The sequence below is a fragment of the Manduca sexta genome, chromosome 27 (assembly GCF_014839805.1).
Source record: "Manduca sexta isolate Smith_Timp_Sample1 chromosome 27, JHU_Msex_v1.0, whole genome shotgun sequence".
NCBI classification, from domain to species: domain Eukaryota; kingdom Metazoa; phylum Arthropoda; class Insecta; order Lepidoptera; family Sphingidae; genus Manduca; species Manduca sexta.
In genome coordinates, this window is record NC_051141.1 from 15,011,607 (window position 1) to 15,023,841 (window position 12,235).

Sequence of the window (12,235 nt, forward strand, 5' to 3'; positions counted from 1 at the left end):
TCGCCGTTTAAATGCGCTATTGTTTTAGAAATTCAATAACCACAGAAGTCCATTTCGCTGGCCCTGAATTAAATGCATATTTGAGCATGTAAAATAGGAAATTGTCAACTTTGGTAAGCTTGAAGTTTTTCGATTTTATCGCAGTTGCTGCAAAGGGCAAATTGATTTTAATCAAAGTGTCACATGTTATTTTATTTAGCAAATGATTTTGTATTGATGCTTTTCAGCCGTGAAAAGTATATTGATGAATGCTGCATCCCACAACTTAGTCAGCGTAGATTTCGATCTATATTCTCATCCTTAGCATAAACTGCACGACGACGTGCATAGGATTTGCAACGTAACAAAAAATATATATCTTTTTATTCTTTGGATCACATTTGATGAAAAAAATTATATAAGTATTAAGTCAATTGAATTAAAACCATCATCATTATTAATCGAAAATCAACTTAAAAAAAACATGATCTGAGAAAGAAGTGAATATAGCAAATAACTCTTATTGTAATTTACTTGGTTTTCTTGTGGATTATTCCTGGCTTTCAAAGATATTGAATGTTGTTACTCAGTGGTGTGTTTATTTCAAAGTCGTTTAGTAGTCGCAACAAATAATTCATGCGTTTTACATTATTTTGTTATTAGCATTTTTATTAGAGTAATGAATGGCAAACGATTTCAGTAGTGTAAACTACGTCCATAATAAATACTCCTAAACATTGAATTTAAAGGGCACTACCTAATGATATTTTACTTTATAATTTGTATCTAAAGTCGAATGCCTATTGGCGTAACTATCATTGCTATAAGTGATGGGGTGAGGGCGGGGTGGCAGCGTGGGATTGTGTAGTATCGACCGAACATTGCTAGATCGGCCGGCCCAGGCCCCCACATTCCATCTGCGTATTGTTTACTCCCAAATAAGTACACTTGCAATATATTTACGATGTTTTATTCGTTATTGTTAGTTTTTGTTTACTTATGTGTTAATAGCATCCTCGTATTCTGAAGTGATATGTTTTTATCAAATAGAGATGGACATTACCACAACTGAATTCTATACATGGTTATCGATTTACATATTTGTATTTAAGTAACTACTACTCGATGCGTGGCTGCTGCAGCAGATATGATTGTGGAAAGTGCAAAGATACCGATAAATTTTGAACCTATGAGAAGTACGCGAGTGGGAAAATGCTTTCGAAGGGTTCTTTATGTGGTGTTTTCGTCAGTTAAAGTATGTAGGTGATCACTAAGCATCCGTAATTATGAGAACTTCAAATTTATTTTTGTTTAATTAAAGACTGTACAATAAATATTAGGTAAATAACTTTTGTAACGTAATTCTATTTTACTTTATTACATATTTCTCATGAGTGTTGGAAGTAAGAGTTTCATTGTGACATACGAAGAAATACGCAACAAGTGAATGATTTGGGACGTCCAACAATTCAGCTAGCTTTGTATACCGATATAAACTAATCCAGCATATGTTTCTAGGTAGGACTACAATTAAAATGAACTCTGTTCATTATTGTTTTAATTTGTGCTTTTCAGTGACTTTTTTTCGTAGTCAAATTTCAGTTCTTTTTATTTCTTAATACGTTAATATTTTTTCCCTACTTAATTCGTTGGTAAGCGGCGATAGCCTAGTTGGGTGTGGAACGGACTGCCAAGACGAATGTCCGCAGGTTCAAATCCCAAGGGCACACACCTCTGACGTTTCTAAAATCATGTGTGTATTATTTTGTGAATTTATCGTTCGCTTTAACGGTGCAGGAAAACATCGTGAAGAAACTTGCACATCTGAGAAGTTCTCTATAGGAATTTCGAAGGTGTGTGAAGTCTACCAATCCGCACTAGGCCAGCGTGGTGGACTAAAGCCTAATCCCTCTCAGTAGTATAGAGGCCCGTGCTCAACAGTGGGCAAGTTATTATACAATATTATACAGGGCTGATATTATTTTTATTATTAATTCGTTGGTACCTAGTGTATAAATTACAATATTACATTGGTAAAATAAAAAAAAACAGTCCATTTAAAATCCTCCTTTTGATGTCAGTTAAAAATATATAATCATAACCATCTTTTCAATAAAGTCAAATCGATAGACTCCTTATCTGTAAAAATCGGCCCACTAGGACTAAAATAAAATGGATTCATACTAAGGGCTTAAAAATCATTACCCTTCCTCACTAAATAATAATCCGGTAAAAATGAGAAACTATGCGACATGAGTCAGTTGGTCATGAACTTGTCATCTCTTTGAAACGTAATATTAAGGTACGAAGGTTGTTGGTGGCCTCCACTGGTTAATTTATCTGTATAATCCAAAAAGTTATTTTGGTGCAGCGAACGAATACTCCGTCGTCTTTTCACGGCCAGATTGCGCCGGGATGAGAAAATATATTGTGAATGTTAACAAGATCGGTAACAAATTGAATACAAAATCCACATAATATGGTCATGTTTCTGTTCCTAAAAACGATTATAAGATTATTAATAATAATGATTAATCTTCAGTACTGCTGAAGAAACTATTGGAAATGGCGGTTAAAACGTAATTGCAAGCCCAAGTTTATTTATCAGTTGCTAATCAAAAAAAATATTAATACTTTAATCAAAATAGAAATTGCTCTTTATGAATACGGTTCTAGAGAAAAATTCTTGATACAGCCTACAACAATAATATTCTAACGAATGTAGAATCGGTGAGAGCTTTCTCTTCATTGGCTTACTTCAGTACAACACAACAAAACCCTTGAGACAATAATGCTTTATCTTGTAAGCTGATTAATTTATTTTTAAACAGGCATAGTTTTGGTACCCACGTGCTATTGTACTCGTATTGCGAATAATTGAATGAATTTCTTTTTAGCCGAATTTCGGCCACACGGCGTCCAATTTCGGCGGAGATCAGCCACTTATGCTGGAGATATTATAGTGTGTGCGTTATACATAAGGGCACTCTCAATTCCTTTACTCCTTTAGTCCAGGCGCAATCCGACATGACCGGGGAGAGATCGGGCGCAGGACCAACGGCTTTACGTGCTTTTCGAGGAACGGTACCTCCGTACCTCCTCACACCGCCAACTTCTAGAGTTGCGACTAAGTAATTTTTAAAATGGAAAGACACAGTAGCAAGTTTTGCCTTACCTGGGATTCGAACCGGGAAATATGAAAAATAATATGAATATAAAAAAATACTTCGTAAAATTTTATTTTGATTAAATATTGTTTTCGTCTAGAAAATAATCTGATAATCATCTGATGATATAATGGCATTTGTTTTACTTATCTACAACACCTCGCACATTTAGAATGTATACTAAAAAGATTTCTATTTACAATCGTGATTATGTACTTACTGTGTCTTTTACTTACTTTTAAATAACAAAAAAAAATCTATTACGTGATTATTGTTTGCGGTTGGTGCAATATCTAAGTATCACTACTTAGATTATCACCTACGGATTGTCCGGGAAAGTTAAGTTCGTCAACATTGAACTTACATACTTAGATATCCTACTAATTTAGGAGGAGCTAGCTGAGACAACTAATAAAAAACAGTTTACAAGAGCAGAGTGAAAAGAGACTATCTTATACATTGAGAGTCGTTACTCCTAGTTAATAAGTATACCGCCAGGAAAAAGTATGAAATATCCACCATTAACTATTAATTTTACAATTTATAGTTCAATGACGACATGCCCTTAACCATTAGCAGCAGCCTTAACAGCTGTCTTGGATGCTAGATCCGTTATGCTGCGTGAAAATATACACAGTTCCCTTCAAGGACTATCGACTATAATGACCTTAAGAGACTACTATTAATAGTATTTGTAACATGAATAAATCAACAAAGCTCGTTGCAGTGACGGCCGACTTTGTATCGCATATAAGTAGGAAATTAGAAACGTCGAACTTAAACGCCATATTACTGTCAATTTGTTATTCATGTCCGTACAAAGCAGTGTTTCACCGGCCGTTTAATGAACTATGTAATATAAAATGAATATTTAATCATGAAATGTGAATGTCTCATATTATTCGCGGCTGATATTGATTCTCTTTGTTATTACTACTTTAATAATATTGTTTTAGAATTAATTATTTGCCATACCAAATCTATATATATATAAAAATGAATCCCTATTTTCCTTGGTCACGCCATCAGGCGTGAACGGCTGGACCGATTTCACTTTTTTTTTTGTTGTGTTTGTTGTTGTCAGGAAAAAGTTCTTATGAAAGAAAAAAATTATGCGGAAAATTAGAAAATTTAAGAAAACTTGAAAATATTGATTTTATATAACTGTCAATTGTTTGAAATAACTGTCAGCGATTGACAGAATGCGCAAATTCATAGTTAAGGAGGGACAACGTCTGTCGGGTCAACTAGTAGCTTATAATAAATAGTTATATTCTCTTACGCGACTCACCAGTTGCTGGGGTGTTGGATATTTATATTTTTGTTGCAAGTAAAAGCTAACAGCGCTGAATGAATTCAGTTATAATTTGGTATACAGATGGTCTAACCATGTCCGGGGTTTGCCACATATGTACAGATTTTTATCCCTATAATTTATTCCCGTAAGAAATATTTTTTTTTTAGTAGATGGCGCTGCCGTTGTACTGATAGCGCAACAGGTAGCTGTAACGATTTAGGGACTTTTGGAAATTCCTTCGACCTTGGCGTTGATATATCGGTTTATTAAATTATATGAGTAGTTAAATGCTTTAAAAGTGTTCTAAAAATAATTGAAAAGAATAACGTGAGTTCAGTATCGGGAAAAATTCGGAGCCAATTAAAAGCTGTTCGTTATAAAAACTCGTGTCTATATATATAAAAGCGGCGATAGCCTAGTTGGTTGTGGAAACTGGAACGGACTACCGAGACAAATGTCCGCAGGTTCAAATCCCAAGGACACATACCTTTACTAAATTATGACTTTTTTAAATGATGTGTGTATTCTTTATGAATTATCGTTTGCTTTAACGGTGAAGGAAACCTGCATACCTGAGAAGTTCTCTATAGGAATTTTGAAGGTGTGTGAAGTCTACCAATCCGCCAGCGCCACTAGGCCAGCGTAGTGGACTAAGTACTAATCCCTCTTAGTAATAAAGGAAACCCCTGCCCAGCAGTGGGACATAGTAGGTTATAATACACGGCTAATAAGATTATTACTCATAATATATTTAGAATAAAGGTTTTGTTTATTAGCGAGAGTTGACCTAGACAGCGGTTATTTTCAACCTACAAAACAAATGCATAAAAATATTTAATTTCGTATTGATAATATATAGCCACATAAACATATTGTGTAAATAAAAGTAACTAGTATTTTGATTGTGCATATTTTGTAATATTTTGCCCCTATTTTATTGCATATTTTCGTAGAATTGTAGTGCGATGTCTAGTAATAACAAACTTGCATTTATGGAATCATTATGTACTACGTTCAACCGTACTTGCTATGTATTTTATTACCATATATTGATCCGTAAGGACAAATCACATACAAGGTCGAAATGACTAATAAGATTTTTTCATGAAGTGTGTAATCTCTTTCTAAGAAGCATAATGAGTAGAATTTAAGTGAAATATTAACTTTGAAATTATACAGGGTGTAACACAAAAATAAAATTAAATAATTACATGAAATTTACTACGTCTACTAAACTACCAATTATTGGTAATCGTTGAATTATTATTCTCTTTTCTCATATTTCGTATATTTCTTTAGGTAAATATTGATAATTTGTCACTTAATATATACATACGAAAATCACATTGTTTATAATTTAGGACAGTTGAGGTAAAATGATCAAATGTTGATTTTTGGTCTTCGTCGCTTCGAATACATTTTTTTAGGCATGTTGCCCTTCTACTACTTTAATGAAATTTGCAGAAAAAAATATCTATTAAAGGCAGTTTTAATTTAGAGTCATTAAAAGTTCGGAGATGGTTATGCAATTTCAAAAATTTCCGTAATGGTTATTTTTTAACTCTAAATTTAAAAAATAATGATTCTGTTATCGTCATTAGAAAGCCAACTATTACTCTTATTTGAGTAAAGCAAACACAACTGTAGATTCAATAGTTTAGTTATGCAGTCGTTTAATTACGAAGCTGAGTAGTAATATCGACTTTCATAAAAAGTTTAGGTAAATCTAAATAACTTTTAAACTATTGGGCAATATACATGGGAGTTTGGTGCACATTAAGAGAGTATTGTAGATCTGCTACAGTTGGACACTATAGCGTTTCACTTGTATTATATGTTATTAATTTAAATTTGCGCGTTCATCGAACTGAAACAGTAAAATGGATGAACGATTACGTATTTTGTTTTCTTCCTATTATAAAGTCCGATATGAATACTATACTTCGTTATTGATCATTAATGTCCCGACTTAAAGTCGATTTCTGGCCGAAGCCGATAAATCGGCTGTCGCTTCACCTGCGGAGCTGGAGCCGGTCGAAGGCTTAAAAACTCAAAAAAAATATATTCTAGATTGGCTACAATCTACAATTCGCTGGCTTATTATTGCAAGGTTCTATGTTAATTTATGCTTATGTCACAAAAAATAGATTAAAAAATGTCATGTTGGTAAAATTTTAAAATATGTAAATTTTTATTTATATTTCGGGGTCTACTTAAAAAGAAACATAATTAAGCGATATAGATATAACTTAATTTGTACAAAAAATATAAAATGCTAGTTGACCAGACATACGAATTTGGAGCGCACATTCAGTCAATCGCTGACAGTTTATTTATACAATTAACAGTTATATAATATTAATATTTTCGTTAAGTTTTCTTAAATTTTCTAATTTTCCGCGCTATTTTTGTTTTTTTTTTCTTTCATAAGAACCTTCTCCGGACAATAACAAACACAACAAAAAAAAAATAGTGAACTCGGTCCAGCCGTTCACGCGTGATGGTGTGATCAAGTTAAATAGGGATTCATTTTTATATATATAGATGGATAGGCGGGGCGGGGGGGACTCCGAAGTCCCTGCGCACCGAAGGATCTTCTCGGCGTTAACGGCAGCATGAGGTCTACAACACACTGCCGGCCATCACGGGGATCAACCAAATATGCAGAGTTGCATGAAAAACATTCGAGTCATTTCCTTAATGTTATAATTAATCAAATTACGAAATAATGTTGATTCCAACATTTACTCAATTATTTCATTCGATTTCATGTTTGGTAGGAACACATTTCGTTGTACGTAACCGTGATCCCGACCTTCACCGTTTTGCGCTTTAGGATTGAAAGAGAGATAAGATCGCGCGGTTTTTACTTTAACCAACTTAAATTTCAATTAATTGCACTCCACAATTATTGTTAACAAAAAAGTTAACAACATTAACATTTTAATAACATAGTCAGGTCCATAAACATAGTCCCTCTCGGGCTCGATAAAATTTACAAAAGAGGCAGAAAGTATGTATTATATTTTTTTATTATTGCATAAAACTAACAAAAAAGCGGCGATACCCTAGTTGGGTGTGGAATGGACTGCCGAAACGAATGTCCGCAGGTTCAAATCCCAAGGGCACACACTAATAAAGTTTCTGTTAAAAATATGCTGATGTAAATACGTTTACATGGACACATTTTAGAAAGTAATGGTTTCTTATTTATTATTATAATCCTACTGGCTAGTATGAATAATTTTATCTAGATAAAATTATCTATTCACCACATCTACAGTTTATTTTTATGTATTTAATTAAATTTGTTACCAAAATACTGTTCAGGTACTTGTTATTCACGCATTAGTTATATGACTTACAATCAATAATGATGCAATATGCATGTTCAACCCAATGCATCTACCATCAAGTACCAACTAAAACTTCATAGAGTAGTTTCAAGAACAGTTACCAGTCGTTCAAGATTTGTCCTTCAGTTTAGAAACAACTTAAATGCAAAACTAAATTTATTAATTATCTTAGTGTTTGAATAAAAATAATATTGCATTTAACTTTCTTATTCTTAGATATTTTATAAAAAAGCTTATTAATATAATTAATACAGACCCAATAATTAATTTATGTGAATTCAGCATTATATATTAATGACTGGATAGTTCAAATAATAACTCGATCAGGTTCTATTTTCAAATTATAGCACCAAATATAACATATGAAGATAGTAATCACTCGCGGCTGCGCCAGCGTCGGATGCCTTTCCCACTGCATAAGTTACTTAAAGCACTGTACGACGTCAGCACCATATATTCAAAATCGGATGAAAAAGTAATTTCCCATGCGAGCAAATTGCCAGAATAAAAAGTAGCCTATGTGTTAATGTAGGCCATGGTCTACCGGTGTGCCAAATTGCATCCAAATCCGTTCAGTTATATTTGTGTTTACTTATAAAAAACATATAAACACATTCACAAACTTTTGCATTTATAATATTAGTAAGCAGTAAGATAAGATGCTTGAAACGTTCGATCTATATATTTTAATGGATATTTAGGTGAAACAAATATTTGCACTCCATGTGTTTGAATTTGTTATAAATTTAATTATTTATACAAATTAAGAATTTGTTAATTTCTTTTGTAATTTAACTACATAATATGTAGAGTATACAATAAATAGTTCCTAATATTTTCATTACGTAGTTGCATATTAAAGTGTATGTTTGATGATATGAAATAATTTCAATTTAATACATAATTTATTAATTTTTTTATGGAAAATACAAATCATTGGAGATGTAATTATTAAACCTACAGTAACCTGTGTATAATTCTCAGCTTGACTATAAGGTCAACTTATGGTTTAAAATCGTGGCTTAAATAATCAAGAGAAAAACCGCCCAACTTGAAGAAACCGCGCTAAATATTACGAGTAGCTAGTCCTTCATCCGGCGAATTCAAACCATATTTGTTTTGAATAAATTACATTTTGAATTGCGTTAAAAGACAATAAGAATTGCATTAAGTTATTTAAGTGACAAAGTAACGGAAATGCTAAGCTTATTTTATTTAAGAATTTTCAATTCTTTCCACGTCGTTTGACTTACAAAGATATTTATGGAGTGACCACTATATAATTCACCTGTCCTACTTAGTTCCTAGTTTCGTTTTGTAGCGCATGTCTATTTTCGTCTTGCCATTAAGTACTGAATATTATATTATTATGCGAAGTTGAAGTTTCCCCGGCTGTTAATTGTTAACAAAGGCTATTTTTGTATATAAAATGTTTACAATCTCTCGTAACTTTGTCTCGTACATTTATCAAAACGTTATTTGAAATTTCGTGAATGCAATGTCATCAAACACGGATTATCTTTATGCCCATTATACGTACTGATACGTGGTACGTTGATTTAATTTCGTCTAAACAAACTGAGCCCGATAATTCAATAATCATTTTCCTGCCCAGGTCGAAATTAATTTTGATACTAGCGCAAACAGCATCGTTATAGGTTGGGTTTATTACATTACTATTGTACGTTTTCAATCATTAAATAGTAATATTTATTATAATGCTATCCGATACATAATTTGTTCAGTTTTAATTAAATTCAATACTTTTTAGTTCATGCATAACTTATATATACAGGGCCATTTTGACATTGCGTTACTAAATGAAACCACATACCTATCTACTTGCAAATAAAACTTTAAAATTAGTTACTTGAGCCGTAGATGTAAAATAAAAAAGTGTAAGTTTCGAACAAAATAAATATTCATAAAAAGTAATACTAATTTGACGCACCCTAATGCCACCACTACTAGTCTAAGAAAATTCGTCGCAGCGGCATCATACTTTCAGTCAGAAATACACACACGCACACGCCATATTCGTATTAAACTACAGAATGATAAAAATATCATAAAACTTAAATCAGGATTTTTGGTGAAAATATACGTTATTAATGGATGAGTTTTGGCAGCAATGGCAGCAAAGGTGAAGACGAATATGTGGTTTCTTTTAGTAACGCAATGTCAAAATGACCCTGTATAAGGAAACAATTAAATGAAGTTCCCAGCATGTCTGTAATAGGTTTATTTTCAGCTCCATTGCCGCCCGAACTGCTGGACATTCCAGACGACCTGTTGGACAGGTCTACCAGTGATGGCACCATAGAGGAAAACTTTGAAGAGGAGCTGGCGCGAGGTCCCGTAGGGCCTTACACTGAGGTAACGCTATTCCCTTTTTTTTCCCGCATTTCATAAACATTTAAGCTAATGTGACAAAGTTAGTTACGCACAACGTTTCATAAAGCTTTTTGTATGTCCATCAATAGTAACATTCACATGTACGGTTAAATAAAACTCGCAAAATAAATTAGCCTTGATAATAGCGTCACTCTATTAATAATAGATTGCTAATCAATATTTATGTACCGTTAACATCGAACTGCGACGAAAAGTCCTACACATTACACCCCCGATTGGGCGTTGCTATTGCTACAGACGTTTTGAAAGCTACCCCGTTGTAGCACAAGGCATGCTTGCGATAGTTGGCAGGTGAAGAACAATTTGATATCGCGCATGACGAGCGGTGATAAGTCAGAGTAACAGCCTGCCTGGTCTGTTCGCGGTTCTCTCGGTAACAAACAACCCGCTAGTTTCGCTTCCGGCCGCGACAAATAATTAAACTTATTCGATTTCATATCTTAAATAGTTTTATGTACTCTAACCTACGGCTTCGGTTATGTTTTAATATTGCTTAATAATAAAATTTAATCGGATATAATTTAAGTTTTCAAAAAAATATTTAATCAATGTTTTGATAACTATAAATATAGTGTATATTTGTAATACTTGTCCATTCTAAATCTGTGACTAATCAATGTCTCTTAAAACCTTTTTTAGTAAAGAAATGAAATATAGAGAAAGAAACAAACAAAAGGAAACAATTAATTCCAAAATTATACAATAACTGTGGTCCGATTATCAGAATTTTAAATTTAATGCTTTTGTTTGCGAACAATATTAAATCAGTACATTCGATATTAACCTCTATATGTGTGATATCTGACATAATTTACCACATAAAAAAGATTCATAATGGATGAGAAAAATATGTTTTTTTACATGACTGCGCAAAATTATTATAAACAGACAGGTTCTGCCACTTTAGTGGATATTTCTGACTGATCGTCTGATAAGGACGTCTTAATACTTCCACCAGAGCATGAAAATTTAACGGGGATAACTTCGAATTATATGCGATTGTTCTAATTAACACTTTGAAGCCCTACGCTTAGCCATATTCTTCTGTTACGAAGCTGGCGACGCTGAAAACAAAAATAGTCTGTACATTTATGGTTTGAATGGAAGGGCTTGATTACAAGGATCAAAAAAAAAATCGTAATTAATTTAGATTGTTATTACTGTTTCTTAATGTTTACGTAGACGATAGGTGTGTCGTGTCCAAGAGTTCGTCCAGGTAAGTAACCATTACTATGTCTATTTTTGTTGTCAAGCGGCATTATTGTACTGCGGTTGTAGACACTGTAACAAGTGAATTCATTGAGCATTATGAGACATGGCGTATGTCTTAAGTTCTTGATGTTTTTTCACAATAATAATCCATGTTATCAATGCTATTCATGAACCTCGGGAGCGGAGGAATGGTTATCTCGGACGCACAGGACTTGACTTGGCTCAGCTTGACGATTGCAATGCGATGTCATACTGTTTATTGTATTTAAAAGTTCGGGCAATGTCCTAATATTTATTGCATTTTGAGCAAATCATTTGTAATTTTACGATTATTAACTAACCGAGTTTCTTTAATTTTAATATAATTTATGGCCTCATTGGTCTTTCCGTAGCGCATTTGAGTGTTCAATGCCTATCTTTGCGTCCAAAGTTCGTTCCTTAGTCCAGGCATTAATTTCCATTTCAGGTTTAGTTTGGGGACATCATAAAACCATTAAACCGGATTACCTACAATTTTAGCAATAACTTTAAAAAAAATATGAGCACTGTTAAAAGTCTGACACAAGTATATTTTGTTGTATATAATACTCTCAGGCATTTTAAAAAGGCAGAAATTCAAACCAGGTTATATTATCCTAAAAATATATTTCGTATATTATCTATTAATTAATAAAAAAATGATAAAACCCATCAAATTCAGCAATTATAGCGATAGGTTTCATATTAATTATCAAATCAAATCGTGTGTCTAGTAATAGTGAGAGTATGAAAGCAGTTTTATTAATAACAATAGCCTGGTCGACTTATAA

The 12,235-nt window shown here is 32.9% G+C and overlaps 1 protein-coding gene across 2 annotated transcripts in view; it reads left to right on the forward strand.

Annotated features, from left to right (window-relative positions):
- Positions 1-12,235, forward strand: part of LOC115445613 (rho GTPase-activating protein 1) — a 55,148-nt gene that overhangs the window by 22,623 nt on the left and 20,290 nt on the right. Inside the window, exon 4 of one of the 2 annotated variants that reach the window (XM_030171943.2) lies at positions 10,039-10,175. In XM_030171943.2, coding sequence (XP_030027803.1) covers positions 10,039-10,175 — 137 coding nt within the window. The remainder of the gene's footprint in view (positions 1-10,038; positions 10,176-12,235) is intronic. The other variant, XM_030171944.2, reaches the window with a different exon arrangement.